The sequence below is a fragment of the Xyrauchen texanus genome, chromosome 31, assembly GCF_025860055.1.
Source record: "Xyrauchen texanus isolate HMW12.3.18 chromosome 31, RBS_HiC_50CHRs, whole genome shotgun sequence".
Lineage (NCBI taxonomy): Eukaryota > Metazoa > Chordata > Actinopteri > Cypriniformes > Catostomidae > Xyrauchen > Xyrauchen texanus.
In genome coordinates this window covers 19,909,212-19,927,630 of record NC_068306.1, presented here as the reverse complement: position 1 = coordinate 19,927,630, position 18,419 = coordinate 19,909,212, and the positions used below count along the sequence as shown (strand labels likewise).

General features: G+C 39.1%; 1 protein-coding gene across 1 annotated transcript in view; it reads left to right on the top strand.

The window, feature by feature from the left end:
* The window catches only part of tenm2b (teneurin transmembrane protein 2b), a 148,961-nt gene extending 130,542 nt beyond the window's left edge, over window positions 1-18,419 (top strand). The window contains exons 19-28 of the mRNA XM_052099838.1: window positions 67-87; window positions 798-1,030; window positions 4,595-4,749; window positions 8,382-9,256; window positions 10,824-10,999; window positions 11,950-12,185; window positions 12,286-12,582; window positions 12,776-14,396; window positions 14,512-14,642; window positions 16,516-18,419. Coding sequence (XP_051955798.1) covers window positions 67-87; window positions 798-1,030; window positions 4,595-4,749; window positions 8,382-9,256; window positions 10,824-10,999; window positions 11,950-12,185; window positions 12,286-12,582; window positions 12,776-14,396; window positions 14,512-14,642; window positions 16,516-17,253 — 4,483 coding nt within the window. The 3' untranslated portion in view covers window positions 17,254-18,419. The remainder of the gene's footprint in view (window positions 1-66; window positions 88-797; window positions 1,031-4,594; window positions 4,750-8,381; window positions 9,257-10,823; window positions 11,000-11,949; window positions 12,186-12,285; window positions 12,583-12,775; window positions 14,397-14,511; window positions 14,643-16,515) is intronic.

Sequence of the window (18,419 nt, the reverse complement as noted above, 5' to 3'; positions counted from 1 at the left end):
GGTATTGTAGCGAATAGGGAATTAATGCACTCTTTTTTTCTTTTCAATGGTCCCTGCTAAATGAAGAAACAAAGATTTGAGACACAGGTAAATATAATTACACATACAGTATAATGTTAAAGGTTCACTCATTAGTGTTTACTGTACATATGTTTACAATTTTTACATAACTGTGTTTCACTGGACGATATGGCAGTTGTTTTGGACACCTGGTGCAATTTCACTAATAAGCAAATGCATTCAGTTACCGATGCCATTGTAGAAATTCGCTATTCACTGTCAGTCATGATCAATTTAATCTGACAGCGTAAGTGTCTAGTAAAGGGTCTACTGAGAAAGTGAATATTTAGCTGGTCTTGTGATCTCAACTTGTCCACCCCAAGGAAGCGACATGTTCCATGTAAAATAAATTAGCATTTATATGGCTACTGATATGACTGGATTCTCCCTCTCATGTGATTGGACATGATTTAAACTTTTTTTAAAAGTACTATTTGTTTCTTTTTTTAATGAGGGAAAAGTGCACCTTTGAAATGTTCCATCATATGTGTATGTAGCAATGTGTAAATTGCATGCCAATTTGAATGATCCTTCCATGCAGTGCTTTCAGAGACAACTGCCATTCTGAATTCTGCCGTTCATTCATGTTTTTTTTTTTAAATCAAATTTTCTTTTTTGAGCCCCAGTTACCTTACCAGCAATGAACCATTCACATTCATAATGTTCACCACGGTAACCATGCTGTTTGCCAGAGGATTTTATTAACAGACATTCTCCCATTTGCTATATTTCCATAGCAACAGTCCAAGCCACAAGTACTACTTGGCAGTGGATCCAGTGTCAGGTTCCTTGTTCCTGTCAGACACTAACTCTAGACAGATCTTCTGTGTGCGCTCTCTGAATGGGGCACGACCGCTGCTGGATAACGCTCAGGTGGTGGCAGGAACGGGAGAGCAGTGTGTCCCGTTCGATGAGGCTCGCTGTGGTGATGGGGGTAAAGCAGTGGCGGCTACACTAATGAGCCCAAGAGGTGATGTTTTCAAGACATACAGATCTGGAAAAAATTAAGAAACCACTCAAAATGTTTTCTTAAATCAGCATTGCAACATGTGTGTCAGCCATTCCATTCCAGTGTCTATTGAATTCCAACAAAAGCACACCTAATTCTACTTAATGAGGTACTGATTAGGTGATCATCTGAAATAAATCTTATTTAATGAGGAAAAGTATAAAAACCACTGCTGTGGTTATCAGTATCCTCTTGCAATAGGACCAGCTGGATGGCAAGAACAGTGCTAGTAGTACCTCAAAAGTATTAAGTGACCTAGAAAAAGAATGGTAAATGGCAGCTAGGGTGAAGTGCATGGTAAGGATGGTTCGAAACTGGCTCCTAGGGGCAGGGCTGAAGTGATGCAAAGATAGAAAAAAGCCCATCATCAATGAGAAGCAAAGAAGAGCCAGGCTGAGGTTTGCAAAAGACCATAAGGATTGGACCATAGAGGACTGGAGTAAGGTCATCTTCTCTAATGAGTCCTGTTTTCAGCTTTACCCAACACCTGGTCATCTAATGGTTAAACAGAGACCTGGAGAGGCCTACAAGCCACGGTGTCTCACACCCACTGTGAAATTTGGTGGAGGATCGGTGATGATCTGGGGGTGCTTCAGCAAGGCTGTAATCGGGCAGATTCTTCTTTGTGAAGAACACATGGATCAAGCCACGTACAAGATTATGCTTCTGCTCTGACAATGTTCACCAACCCTGAGATTTTTCAAGCAGGACAATGCTCCATGCCACACAGCCAGGCCAATCAAGTTGTGGATGGAGGAGCACCAGTTCAAGACCCTGTCATGGCCAGCTCAATCTCCAGAACCTCATTGAAAACCTCTGGAATGTGATCAAGAGGAAGATAGATGGTCACAAGCCATCAAACAAATCCGAGCTGCTTTAATTTTTCGCCAGGTGTGGCATAAAATCAACCACCCTGGGTTATTCAACCAAATATTGATTTATGAACTCTTCCTTGGTTAAAACAGTATTGTGTTGTTTTAAAATGAATATGAACTTGTTTTCTTTTCATTATTCGATGTCTGAAAACATTGCATCTTTGTTATTTTGACCAGTTGTCATTTTCTGCAAACAAATGCTCTAAATGACTATATTTTTATTTGGGATAAAAGTTGTCAGTAGTTTATAGAATAAAACAAACATTTTAATTTTATAATTGTAGCTGTTTTATATAACTATAAATAGTAAATCCAGAGAATCTGACAATTGTGCAGTGGTCTCTTAATATTTTCCAGAACTGTAAAAGCAGTTTTCTTCTTGTTCTGTTAGGTGATTGAATAGGAAATGATAAAGGTGCTGTTATTTTTACAATGTCAAAATGCTTTCTCCGATCCCAGCTTAAGTTACAGAGAAAATAAAAAATAAATAATTAATATAAATAATTAATTGTCTGCACTGCAGTAAACATATTAGCTCTGTTTGAGTGGTTCATCCTAATGAAATAGACACATTACACAATGCTCTTTTAAAGGAATAGTTCACCCCAAAATTCTGTCATCATTTACTCATGTTGTTCCAAACCTGTATGACTTTGTTTTTGTTCCATGGAATGCAAAAGGAAACATACAGAATAACAGCTTCAGTCACCATTCACTTTCACTTCAATACTCTGCCTAACATCTTTAATGAAAGACAGGGGTTGGAACAACACGAGGTGAATAAATAAATGGTGACATAATTTGTATTTATAGGTGAACCATCCCTGTGAGGAAAATGTTAGTTAGCATTTGCGTTTACATAAGACAAAACACATCCATTTGTGATGCTTCATGGACATGTAAGAGACATTTTTATTTCACATGAATCTAGAAATCTGCAATATTTAATCCCTTAGACAATTACTTAATGCTGTCACTTTCTACAATATCACAAACCTCAGCTCCACTCTAACCTGAATTCTTCAAACATTATTTTTAAACTCTAGCAAGACCCACTGATGTGAAGGAAACAAATGACATGGCAGCTAAACGGAAATCATATGTTTAGAGATGGCACTCAGAGAACGAATCTGCCTTCTTATCTCAGAATAAAACACTCTAACATGATCACCATGACAGCGTGAATCTGAGTGTAGCAGCTGAGTGTCTCTTTTCCAGGTCATTGCTCCTACATGCACAAACTACTAATTATTTTGCTTTTAAAAAACACCTTTCCTCCTGGGATTGTCAGTGTAGGAGGGAAGTAAAGCAGATCCGAGGGGAGTGGTGAAATGTTTTGAGAGAGTCGGCAGTGATATCTGTGACATTGACGAGAAGTTTTACTTTGAGTGGTACAGCAAAAAGATGAAAAACCACTCGCCACCATCCAGCACTAAAAATGTAATAAGTCTAATCTGAACTGTCCTTAGGAGACTATCTTTGAGATTCCACATGAAAGTTTTCTACATTAAACACATCTGACAGCATCAAAAGCTTTTGATAAATCTCGTGAATTTTCTAGCAGACCTTCCCTCTACTATGGAATGGTATTCCGGACATTATTCAAAAGGAATTGCAAATTGTATTTGCAATTGCGTTTTCAATTTGTGGACGATAAAATGTGACATAATCCAAACGCAATTGCAAATCGCGCATTACCGTTTGCATTTTCGTTTAAGCGAACGCACAGTGACTGCCAAATTTCAAATGGAAAAGCAAAGTCCGTTTGCAACTGTGTTTCCCATATCTTACGAGTTTTGGCCCTGTCATATTTAAATAGCAATTTAAATTACCACGTCTGCTTTTTCACTTTCTCAGCGTTGCGTATGTAGCCAGCCAAAACTCAAATGGAATACTAATTCCCTTAGTATTTCCATTTCCGATGCCTTACACGGAAACCTGTCAATCAGGGTCATGGGTGGGATTATGCTATGGGGCGTGTTTGTCTTGGGAAGTGACGTCACTCACAGTCGACGGTCAAGAGGTGATGCCCTGAACAGACGCCAGTTTATCAAATCAAATCAAATCAAATCACTTTATTGTCACACTACCATGTACACAAGTGCAACAGTAGGTGAAATTCTTGTGTGCAGTTCCGAGCAACATAGCAGTCATGACAGTGACGAGACATATACCAATTACAGTAAACAACATACTTACACAACACAATTTACAAAACAAATGTACACATACTTACACAACACAATAATTATATACAATGTGCAGTAAACAATACACACAATATACAATACAATAAGTAGGAGTATATGAAATATATATATATATGAAGTAGTATATTGAGGAGAATATGTTGACAGTCCAGTGTGAGATTATAGATGAATAAAGTGCAGTGCTAATTATTGATCGTGATAGACTGTGAGTGACGTCACTGTGCGTTCGCTTAAACGAAAATGCAAACGGTAATGCGCGATTTGCAATTGCGTTTGGATTATGTCACATTTTATGTGTCCACAAATTGAAAACGCAATTGCAAATACAATTTGCAATTCCTTTTGAATAATGTCCGGAATATCATTCCATACTCTACAGCGAATAGAATGCAAAATCTTAAGTTCCAAGACTCTTCTTCACTGTTGGTTTTCTCATGTAGGTATTGCATTGGATAAGAATGGCCTGATGTATTTTGTGGATGCGACCATGATACGAAAGGTGGATCAAAATGGCATCATCTCCACCTTGATAAAGACCAATGACCTGACTGCAGTCAGACCCCTCAGCTGTGACTCCAGCATGGACGTGAGCCAGGTTATAAAACTTTTCATCAATTCTCTTGTTCTCTCCCTCTCTGATCTCTTTACTCAATGGATGAAAAACAGCATGGATGTCACCAGCATATATTTCACCAACTAAAATAGCAACACTATTAACTTTCCAGTAGTGTGACAGCAGCTCAGCTATTTTAACAATTGTGTACTTTAGCTTTTCCGGCAACAAGATTCATTTTCTTCGAGTAGCACTGTAGCATCACATAACACTACATTTTTCACATTGTATTGTTCACGCAGGAATGGAGCCAAGGTAGTAATAAAACCCTAAACTGTCCTCTCTCTCTCATATATATAATATATATACACAGATCCTCATACGTTGGTTTGCATGACTCTGAATACCACTGAGGTATAATTAAATCGAAATTCATATTTCATATTAATATATCACTTGTATAATATTTCCATTTTACAGCTTATATTTGAATGCCTTTTCAATTAGTTACATAAAAATAATATAGCCTAATATTGGCTTGATAACAAATACATCTGTTTCAAGTGCTTAATTACATAGTTTTATATTCGAAATGTGAATTAAATGAAAATCAGGGTTTATAATCAGTCTGTTCAGTTCATTATTTGTCCAGCTGGAGTCACCAATTCACACACACAAGTAAAAGAGTGCGTACATATTTACGGCAAGATTACTTTTTATAAATCACGATATGTTCGTGGGAAATCAGTGCCTGTTTTGTGCATATGCAATGTTCATACATCAGGTCCTGTGGTGAACTGAACATGAACATTCAATTCACGTGAAACTAAAGCTTTAAAGGGGTCATGACATGAGAAACCAAATTTGCCTTGATCTTTTGGTATATAAGAGGTCTTTGTATCATTAAAACGTCCTGCAAGTTTAATATTTTAAGACGTCCTCCCCATTCTAAACGAATCATTTATTTAATCAAGCTCAAAATACAGCTCGTTCTGGATTCATGGTTAGAAGTGACGTGACGGTTAGAAGTGACGTACCAGCGTTTGCATATGACCGCCTCCAGCACAAGATAACTACGCTTTAAGCGCAAGACAACTACGCTCATTTCAGTATCGCCGTGCGCCTCACAAGTGTTCAGTCGATGGACAGCGAGCTCTGACAGAGACTACTTGTGCACAGGAAAATTACGATGCCACACAGATGTGCTGTTCCTGGCTGTGGTCAAACAAAACCTCTGAATAAGCTGCCGAAAGATCCAGACGTCAGGGAAAAATGGATGCAGTTTATTTTTTGCGGACGTCCCAGTCACGGCAGTGTTAACTTAAGCGTTTGTTCTGTACATTTTAAGGATGACTGTTTTGAGAACAAATCTCAATATGATGCTTTCTTTGCCAGAAAACTGTTGCTCAAAGATAAGTCCGTGCCGACTATTCTGGGAACAATGACGACGCAAACTGTAAGTAATCTATTTTAAACTTTAAACTACTTTTTAAAGCGCAATTTCATTCATTATGAATAATCACAGTGTTTTTACTTAGTTTACTTGCATATTGTTCTGGCAGGGGCGTCAATAATTGATACATAGGCACTGACGTTAGCCAATCATAACAGTGGGCGTTAACACTGAAGTCTTAAATGGAAAACGCCCCCAAAACAGACTGTTTGAATCAGAGGATGAGAAACAGGGTGGGAAAAGGTCATAAATCACTAGATTTTAAAAGTTTTTCTTAAAAAAAAATATATTAATACTATAATTGCACCTAAGGGAACATAATAATACAATAAAAAAACCCATGTCATGACCCCTTTAACACGAATTCCAGTATAACATAGGAATTCGATCTACCAGACTCATATCCACCAAAAAAGTGACTTAAATTGGCTGTTTAGGGTTAGGGGGTAGAATCTATAGTTTGCACAGTATAAAAATCATTATGTCTATGGAGAGTCCTCATAAGGATAGCTGCACCAACGGGCGTGCCTGTGTGTGTGCGCGTGTGTATGTGTGTTTATCAGTTTTCTTATTATAGGGCTTCCCTTAACATCCACATATCCCCCAGAAATACATCCACTTAGATGTTTAGACAATTGTTATATGACATGCATTTTTTGCATCAGTGCTGTTGCATAATAAGTCATCCATCCATCCATCCATCGTCAACCGCTTATCCTGTGTACAGGGTCGCGGGGGGCTGGAGCCTATCCCAGCTAACATTGGGCGAAAGGCGGGGGACACCCTGGACAGGTCGCCAGTCCATCGCAGGGCCTGCATAATAAGTGTGCAAGATATTGCAAAATAATATGTGCAAGAAATTGCAAAACCGGTTAACTGCAATTTTTTTTCTCAGACGGTAATCTAACTATCAAAAACTCACACCGCGGTATCCCTACATTAGAAATACTTTTTTATTTATCTGTGCATTACAGTTTTTCTAAAAAAAAATTTTTTTAAATAGTCTTAACATTCTCTAAACCGTAAATGTAATTGTCACAACTGTTTTATGGGACATCACAATTCTATTGCATGTCTGCAAAATGTAGTAACTCACCCAAAACATTTAATTTGTGTTTCAAAACCTAATTATTGTGTCAGTAAATTGGCCAATGCCACCAAAATAAAAAGTTTTTTTTGTCATCGTGTGAGCCGTACTCGTTTTTTCACCATGGCAGTCAACCCTGGAAATGTTTGTTATATACAAATTAAATTTGTGTTCTACATTTTTAGACACCGATTTCAACAGTAGGTAAAACTTGACTGGGAAAGGTCAATACTGTACAATACTATAGTACACAGAAAAAAAGAAGCACATTTGTATGTATACAGTACATTTATTTTTTTGTAGCAATGTGTGTTACACGTAAACCGAAAAGTCACATTTGCATGTCCATTTTTACACATTTTTTACATGCAAAGTCAAATATAGTGAACAGAAAATTATCACAATGTGACATCCATGCAAAAAAATTACAGTGAAAAAACCTGATGTAGTTCTGTTAAAAACAATAAATTGTACCTCACAATATGTAACACTACAAGTTCCCATCTTCTTGGTGGACATCCTGTCGCTCTTGTTGGTTTGGCCAGAGATTTAGCAGACATCACATACATTCCATGTCATAGATATTTATGGTATATACATGTATGTCTGACAGATTTTAATAATTTGAGTTGGATCATTTGGCATTTGATGGCTCACATGATGAAAGAATGTTTATAAGTTGTGAAGAGTATTTCAATTTCACTGAGAATCAACTCATCAGTTTTGAACAGCAAGTCATTTGCATTTAGTTATTGTGCAAATTGTAGACAACTGTACTTAAACTGTACTTACACAACACATGCAATTTGCTTAAATAAATACAAAATTCAAATCTGGTGTGAACAAGAAAGTAATTGTTCAGAGATTTGAACTTATTGTTTTGAAAAAAAATAATCCTTATTCAAGAACTGAGAAAAACTTTAATTTGAACTATTATTATGCATTGTGTAATGTGTTATATGTGTGGTTTCAAACCAAATGTGCGCCATTAATTAAAATATTACAAATATTGCCACACTTTGCTTTCAAAGCACAGATGCCATCGTATCTTCTCTCATCCACAACCTTGTCGATTCACATACCCAGTGGACTCAATTGTAACTGGAAGTTAAAATCTAATGCTTGTTGTTTCAGGTACGTCTAGAGTGGCCTACAGACCTGGCCATCAACCCTATGGACAACTCTGTCTATGTACTGGAGAACAACATCATCCTGCGTATCTCTGAGAATCACCAGGTCAGCATAATCGCAGGACGGCCCATGCACTGCCAGGTGCCTGGCATTGATTACTCGCTCAGCAAACTAGCCATCCATTCTGCCTTGGAGAGTGCCACAGCCATCGCCATCTCCCATGCAGGTGTGCTCTATATTGCCGAAACAGACGAGAAACGCATTAACCGCATTCGGCAAGTCAGCACCAGCGGTGAAATCTCCCTGCTAGCTGGTGCAGCTTCTGAATGCGATTGCAAGAACGATGTCAACTGCAACTGTTTCTCAGGAGATGAGGGCTACGCTGCAGACGCTGGCCTTAATTTTCCTACTTCGCTGGCCGTCTCACCAGACGGCACCCTCTACATTGCCGACCTGAACAACATACGTGTGCGTTCTGTCCGCAACACTCGCCCAAATGCCACAGCGAGTGGACAATATGAAGTGGGCTCATCTCTGGAACAGGAGCTGTATGTGTTTGGTTCAGATGGCCTTCACAAGCAGACGATCAGCCTCATCACAGGCTTGGCCTTGTATAACTTCACTTATGGGTTGGATGGAGAGTTAGCTGCAGTTACTGATGCCTCTAACAATACACTGCGAGTGAGAAGGGAGGCTTCTGGGTCTATCAGGCTTGTGCTGTTACCGGAGAACCAGGTGGTAACACTCGGCATGGACCCAACCGGAAGTCTACGCTCAGTGTCCGCACTCAGCCAAGAAGTGGTACAACTCAGTTATGCTGCTAATATGGAACTTTTGGCCTCCAAGTCAGATGAAACCGGATGGACTAACTTTTATGAGTGAGTATGAGAGGTGATAACAGCACTCTGTGTGGCTGAGCAATCTGGTGATCTTCGTTTCCTGTGAATATCAATTAGATTACTAAGCAAGTTATGAGACAGTCCAAAAGTTATTTTCTGCTCACCTTAATATAGTTTTAAACTCTTATGCCTTCCTTTCTTTTGTGTATCACAAAAGATGTTAGAATGTTAGGGAACGTACATTGTATGGAAAAAGAGCAACATTTCTTCTTTTGTGTTCTATGCAAGAAAGTATGGGTTTGGAATTAAATGAGGGCGAGTAAAAGATAACAGAACTTTAATTTATTGGTGAAATAACATTAGTTTTGGTGTCTATTGGGCATTTGTGTCATAGTTGTAGTTCTCGTGGATCTTCTTATTTCCTGCACACCTTGGATTAGTTTACCCTAAAATGAAAATTTGCTAATAATTTACTCTCCCTAAGGCCATCCAAGATGTGTCTTAGTTTCTTTCTTCATCAAAACAGAATTTAAGACTTTTAGGATTTAATTTCAGGACTCCTCTAAACAATGCAAGTGAATGTACTTCATTTTTGATGGTCCAAAATGCATATTTAGGGTGCATCAGAATAATCCACATGACAAATGAAGTTTTCTGAACGCAGTCGATTGATTATTTTGAGAAACAAAACAATACTCATATACTTTTTAACTACAAATGTTCGCTTCCATACATCTCTGTGATGTGCACTCATGAGAGGGATGACAGCTCGTTGGTAAGGTCACACATCAAGTGGAGGAGGAAGGAAATACGTCATTGTTTACAATAGAAACTTGCACAGAGCACAGACCAAGCACCATTCTCAAACCAAAACAATTTCATAACAATCTAAAATAAAATATAAAATAATTTCCAAATAATAGTAATAAAAAAAAACAATGATACGCTTCGTCACTTCTCCGCCATATGACGTGTGAGCTTACCAACGAGCTGTCATCCCTCTCATGAGCGCGTGTCATAGAGATGTACGGAAGCGAACATTTGTAGTTAAAAAGTATATGATTATTGTTTTGTTTCTAAAAATAATCAATCGTTTGCGTTCAGAAGAACTTCGTTTGTCATGTGGATTATTTTGATGCACCATAAATATGCATTTTGGACCATCAAAACATTTTGTACATTCACTTGCATTGTTTAAAGAAGGAGGTCTGAAATTAAATCCTAAAAGTCTTAAATTCTGTTTTGATGAAGAAAGAAACTCTATACATCTTGAATTGCCTGAGGGTGAGTATAAATTTTTCATTTTTGGGGAACTATTCCTTTAATGGATTTCTTTACACCACAGCCTTGGCGTTTTGGAGCCATCTAGTGTCTGTATCTTAGAACTGCTTTCAAACATTCAAAGACATCTTTAGGTTTATACATTTAAATATATGAAAAGCTTGTGTAAGATGTAATGGTTGAAAACATGGGGATGATGATTGTTATTGAAAAATAATTAATCATCCTTAATGGAAAAAAAAAAAAGATAATTCCATTCTAACAGGTACAGTTGGCATTTAATGATGTGCATTAGTGAGTGTTGTCCTCTATCTTTCCTTCTCAGTTATGACAGTGAGGGTCGTCTAACCAATGTCACATACCCCACTGGTGTGGTGACCAGTTTGCATCGGGAGATGGTGGAGTCTATCAACATTGACATGGAGAGCTCAAACAGAGATGATGATGTCACCGTCATCACTAATCTTTCCTCTGTAGAGGCGTCCTACACTGTGGTTCAAGGTACAAACAAACTCACAAGTGCAAGCACACAACAAATAAATCTCAGTCCAGATCTCATGCTGTTGCCCCATTTCCTCAGTAAATCTTGTCCATTAAGAACAGGCAGGTGGACTGATGTTTCTCCTTACCACCTACAGGGAGGCCACATTATTTGAATGTGTGGAGTCCAGCAGAGCAGAGAAATCATCGTTTTACAAGTATCTATAGTCTGCCCATAGGTGTTCCAGGAGGAGGCAAAGCTTGATGGCTTAATCTTTTTGTTTATATCCCTGCTTTAGTGGGTTGTGTGATATAAAGGATTCTCTCACATCCAACAAAGGCATAAAGAATATGCTTTTGTTGTTAATTCAAGACGAATAACATCAAATCCAACTGTTGGGTGCCCTATGCCTGTTTTCAATGTATCAAAATGTACTTGCATTTGTTAAGACTTTGAATTTGTACATAATTGTGTTTCACAGGTACATTTCTTTGGAAAGTAGTGTCTGATCCAATTGTAGCATGTAAATTGAACTAAAGATCTTAGTGCTGCTTTTAGTGAAAGCTACTATAAAGCTCCTTTACATCCAAAAGCTGCAGAACTGTTACACACATCCGCCCCACAGTTGTCCATTCTCCCCTAACATTGTATACAATGTCAGTTCAGGCCAAATGCCTCAAATTAAATAAAATGAGGTTGGTTTTAGGGTACACTTTAAAATAGCTTCCCTTACTAACTAAAACGTTATATTACTGTATATAATGCATCACAGATCAATAATACATATATATTCATATTTAAATGCACATAATGTACTTGTATGTTAAGTATTATATAAAATATACTCTATAAATGACTTATTAATATATGTTACTATAACATGTAGCCTGGTTTTACACTAATCCATTCATTTTAATACTCTGTCTATTTATTAATTATCCTAATCTCTTCTACATGCTCCTTTTTACAGATCAAGTACGGAATAACTATAAGCTGTACCATAACAGCACACTGCAGGTGACCTATGCTAATGGAATGGGCATCAGCTTTCACACTGAGCCACATATCCTTGCTGGCTCAGTGAGCCCTACCATCGGGAGGCGCAATATCACACTACCTACTGATAGTGGACTCAACTCCATTGAGTGGCGTATGAGAAAAGAGCTGACCAAGGGCAAGGTCACAGTGTTTGGGAGGAAGTTGCGCGTAAGCTTGTCATTATACAACTAGAGTTAATTAGGATGTATGACATTAAAGGTAGAGTTTAAAATCCCTGGAAAATCTTTAATTCTCAAAAATCTTCCAGGCCCACAGCAGGAATCTACTGTCCATTGACTATGACCGGAACACCAGAACAGAGAAGATCTATGATGACCACCGCAAGTTCACATTGCGTATCATCTATGATGCCCAGGGCCGGCCGGCAACCTGGTTGCCCAGCAGTAGCCTGGCTCTGGTCAATGTGAGCTATTCACCTACTGGCCGGTTGGTGGGCTTGCAGAGGGGCAGCATGAGTGAGAAAAGTGATTTTAACACATTTGGACGCATCCTGTCTCGAACCTTTGTTGATGGGAAAGTTTGGAGTTTCAGCTACCTAGACAAGGTAAGTTGTGACTTTTTTCAAATCACATCACATTTTCCTACATAGGGCTTGATAAATATGTACTAATTTTTTTTAACTTAGTTCATCCAAAAATGCAAAAGTTAATGATGACAGTTCTATCCCTTTACGCTTATTGCTCATCTTTTACTGTATTCCCTCTCTATTTTTTTTTTTGTTTTGTTTTACTCTGCAGTCCATGGTTTTGCTCCTGAAGCAGAGTCAGAAACAGTATGTCTTTGATTTTGACACAGCAGGCCGAGTCACAGCAGTCACCATGCCAAGTATGGCCAGACACACTATGGCCACCCACGTGTCTGTCGGGTACATTCGCAACACATACAATCCTCCTGAGAGCAATGCCACAGTTATTCATGACTTTCATGAGGATGGCCGTCCCCACGCCACATTCTACCTCGGAACGGGACGTCGTGTGCTCTACAAGTACGGAAAGCTGAGAAAGCTCTCTGAAGTGCTATACGATGCCACTGCTATCACTTTTGGCTACGATGAGACTACTGGAGTGCTCAAGATGGTCAACCTGCAGAGTGGAGGTTTCTCTTGCACCATCCGCTATCGCAAACTGGGCCCCCTAGTGGACAAACAGATGTATCGCTTCTCTGAAGAAGGTATGGTCAATGCTCGTTTTGACTACACCTATCATGACAACAGCTTCAGGGTGGCCAGCATAAAGCCAGTTATAGGGGAAACTCCACTACCTGTGGACCTGTACCGCTATGACGAGATATCCGGTAAGATTGAGCACTTTGGCAAGTTCGGCATCATATACTACGACATCAACCAAATCATCACTACAGCTGTCATGACGCTCAGTAAGCATTTTGATGCACATGGCCGCATCAAGGAAGTGCAATATGAGATCTTCCGCTCACTGATGTATTGGATGACGGTGCAGTATGACAGCATGGGCCGTGTTGTGAAACGCGAACTGAAGATCGGTCCGTATGCTAATACTACACAGTATCGCTATGAATATGACGGTGACGGCCAGCTCGTGGGCGTCAAAGTGGATGACTGGTCTACTTGGCGCTATAGCTATGACCTTAATGGCAATCTACATTTGCTAAACCCTGGTAACAGCGCCCGTTTACTGCCGCTACGCTATGATCTTAGAGACCGAATCACGCGGCTTGGCGATATGCAGTATCAGCTTGATGAAGATGGCATGCTTGCACAGAGGGGCTCGGACATCTTTGAATACAACTCCAAAGGGCTTCTGGAGAGAACCTATAGCCGCGCAGCAGGAGGTTGGAGCGTACGGTACCGCTATGATGGCCTGGGCCGCCGCATCTCCCGCAAAACCAGCGATGGCGAGCATCAGCAGTACTTTTATGCTGACTTAAACTACCCCACTCGGGTCACTCATGTCTACAACCACTCTAGGGCGGATATCACCTCGTTCTACTACGACCTGCAGGGCCATCTGTTTGCTATGGAGGTCAGTGGTGGTGAGGAATACTACATTGCCTCGGACAATGTCGGCACTCCACTGGCCATCTTCAGCAGCAATGGACAAATGGTCAAACAGATGCAGTACACGGCATACGGTGAGATCTACTATGACTCCAACCCGGATTTCCAGCTCATATTGGGCTTCCATGGAGGCCTTTATGATCCTCTCACCAAACTGGTGCACTTTGCCCAGAGAGACTATGATGTGCTGGCGGGACGATGGACGGAACCTGACCATACATTGTGGCCAAAGATAGGCAAAGAGCCAGCTCCGTTCAACATATATATGTTCAAGAACAATGATCCACTCAGCGATATGATTGATATTAAAAACTATGTGACAGGTAAGAGTGCGCTTGTACTTTGCATTTATAGACTGAACAGGTCTATATTGTCGTGCAGCCCTAAATTCTTAATTACTCACATTGGTATTGTTTTTCTTCCTTCATTGTTTTGCAGATGTGAAGAGTTGGCTGGTTATGTTTGGGTTCCAGCTCAGCAACATTATACCAGGGTTTCCTAGACACTCACTCTATTTTGTTGACCCTCCTTATGAAATACTTGCCAGCCTGGACTCTGATAATGCTCAGGTGAGTTTGATTTGTTTCCTATTTCAATTAAAATTATTTGTCAACATTTGTTGAGCCCTTAGATCAGACTAACTAATTGATCTGAAGTGGACTGATAGTGATCTCACATAACATAGGTGGATGATTCTTACAAAACTTGTTAAGAAAATGTCCTGGTCCTATTTTAATCAAAAGAAACAAATACAAATGTATATTTTGCATCTAGAAATCAACACATACTTTGAAGTTCATTAATCTTTTTTTAAATGGTGACTTTATTTTCATGACAGTTTAACACATTTTACGCTCCCCAATAGGGTACATATATCTGCACCAAACCGATTGGATACAGGGCCTTCGGTACTGTACATGCAGTCACGTGAATTAATACATATCTTAGCATGCGTGAAACCAATATTAAAGCAACATGTAATGAACAACACAAACAGCGCAGAACTAAAATAAAAAAAGATTGCGGAGCAACACGGGACCGCACAGAACCAAAACTTAACAGTACAGAGCACCACACGGTACACTAGAATCTCTGGATCAGATTAATGCATTTGAAGTTTATAATAGCTAGCCCGCAATTTCCCAACTGTGATGGAACTAAAAAATATATAAATATGTCTGACTTAAATAAGGCTTAGATTGAAGGCCTCCGTCTCTAAAATCTGTTGTTTGGGAGCATTATAGTTTCACAGTAAACTACAGTAAAACCGGGCCATGAGTAGTGAACAGGACGAAGGCTGTGTCAGCTGTGTTTCACTGAAGATGGGTATGTCTCAGGAAGCACATTTAACATGATGACTCTTTTGAAGTGACACCATCCACATGTGTCTTTTGAGCTTACAGTAGCAAAACATAAACAACCTGTGCAAGTTAGTCTCACCACAGCATTCAAACAGCCTTTTGCTGAAAGCTCAGACAGAGCTAAAGCGATAACGAATGCCATAGGATTATTTATTGATGCAGATATGCGACCATGCTCAGTCGTCGAGAACACAGTATTTCAGAATCTGCTTAATGAGCTTGAGCCCTTTTATAAAGCTCCTACAAGAACGCATTTCAGCAATTCTGTAGTGCCCGTTCTATATAAACAAGCAAGTGCTGTAATTGTCCATCAGGGGACATTGTCAGTGCTAACAGATCCGCATTTGAGTGATAAGAACATGTGGTTAGCTGAAAGGCAAAAGAGAGAGATATCTGCACTGTTAATGTCTAAACAAATTTTACTTATATTATTATTTATGTTTTTATACAATGTGCATATAAGAGGCTCTTAAGATTTGTATTGTAATTTTGTTGAAGAAATAGTGCAGTCAAATGAGCCTTTACAATAAGAATTGTTGCCCATCAGCCACTGTTCAAAATAAATAATTTAAAGGATTTGAAAGATCGTTTCCCCTGCTGAACCGAAACCATACCGAACTGTGACCCCAAAACCAAGCTACGTACCAAACCATGAATTTTGTATCCCTCAGTATTCATTACTATAATGCAAACAAGATGGTCATTATAATATTCTCATTACCGCAATTTGAAAAAAACAAAAACATTTTATTACAATTTGAAGTATTAATACATAATATTAGTGTTACCTTAGTATTGCCTTTAGGTTTTGCTGATTTTAGTTTATACAATTGTACAACAGCATTATTTTTCCTGTAATACAGTAAAATAAAAATAAATATTAATCTAATGAGAATCATCATTAAAAACAAAAAAAAAAACTATGGGAAAAGTGAAAGTAAAACATCTGGATGTTACAGTAATGTGAAGTATTGATTTGGAGTTAAATATGACCTGGATATTTTCTTATAAGGAGAATCACCCAGGTAGCAAATTGCTGCTGAACCAATGTCACTGACTTTTGAATTATCTAATTTTACAGCTTTTCACTGGAGTTCAGCATTCAGTGGAACGACATAACCAAGCCTTCATGGTTCTTGAGGGAAGGCTGCTCAATAAACAGCACCGTGCCAAGTGGGACAAGCCCGGCTACTGGTTTGGCACCAGCACACCCATCGTGGGCAAGGGCATGATGTTTGCTATCAGGGATGGCCATGTGTTAACAGACATATCCAGTATAGCTAGTGAAGATAGTCGCAAAATTTCACAGATTCTAAGCAATGCTATTTACTTGGAGGGGACTCATTATACCATTGATGGGCGTGACTGCCACTTCTTTGTGAAGCTTGGACTAGCAGACAGCGATCTGCTAGCACTGGGTCTTAGCAGTGGACACAAGACACTAGACAGTGGAATCAATGTGACGATCAGTGGACGCTCACGCTGGGGTGTCACTCTAGAGATCCATGCTTCAAAACTAACCTACAGTGTACGATATGGGCTATCAGCAGAGGTTCTGGAAAAGGAGCGAAGCCGCATATTGGAGCAGGCCCACCAGAGGGCGCTATCTGGAGCCTGGGCTAGAGAGCAGCACCAAATACGTGAAGGCAGGGAAGGAGGTCGCATATGGGCTGACAATGAAAAGCAGCAGTTGTTAGCCATGGGTAAGGTACCAGGCTACGAAGGCTACTATGTGCTACCGGTGGAGCAGTACCCTGAACTGGCAGACAGCAGCACAAACATCCAGTTCCTCAAACAGAACGAGATGGGCAAGAGGTAACAGAGTTCTGACTTTTTCTGATAACACGCCATCTCCTACAGAGAGAAGCAATATAGAGCATGCTGCAGAGACGTTTCCCAAATGGAGAAATTACAGCCAGCAGCAAGGACACTATGACTCAAAGCACTTGTAAGTCCTTGTGACACAAGGCAAACAATGATTTTGTAGTGACATTTTGACTTTATAGAAAGTGGTGAGTATTTTTTAGTGATTTCAGACTTGCTGATGTTTGTGATGGCAGTGTGATGGCTCACTGCTTTAGTTTTTCATACATTTAAAATCACACCACAGCAGTTTATCGCTCTTTCTCAGGCCACTAAAAACAATAATAATGCCCATTAAATCAGCCATCACCTGCTCTTATATGTGTTTGTAAAGCTACTATGAATCCCCTTTAGGAACTTATTCAGTGTCTCTAAAAATTTCAGTCTCTCATTCCACTTGAATTTACTCAGTGGACATGGTGATCTTTCAGCTATGTACTGTATAAGAATTCAATGGCAGCATGCAAGGCTGAGCTATTCTAAATAGCCATTTGTTGGACCTCAGCATCGTGGTTCTGATTGTGAGCCACTCACACCATCTGTCCTTTTCTGTTCACAATATACTGTACGACAATCACAGGGGCTGTTCACAAAGAGAAACACTGATCAATAAACTTTACATTAGCCAAACTTTTTGTATAATAGGTAGAGAGAGAGATTATTGTCTTTTTTTCTTTAAATTTTCTTTCAACTTGCAAGTGATAACAGATGAAATAGTAATATATATATTGTTTGTCTTTTAAAACTGTGAAACAAACCACACATGTAAAATATTCTCATTAACACAACAGTTGGACTGTATTAAGTACATAATCAAGTACGTATATTTATTTTGAGGAAGTGGCTTCATTGTGACATTCTGTGAAAATCCATTGCGAGACTCATCTCAAAGGTCATGTTGTATTTGAATATTATGAAAACAAAAGCAGTCATTGACTTCCCATTTTTGTTTGTTTTTATTTTTTTGTTAATTTATTTTCTTGGTGTAGAATCTCTTCTGACTGTGGTAAGTCAGTGTGGATATTAGCTTCAAGTGAGAGTGTGGATGGGGGTTCTTTGAAATTAAATGGAAATAAAACATTTGCATTTGTAATTTTTGAACAGGAGTGACAACAAAATGCT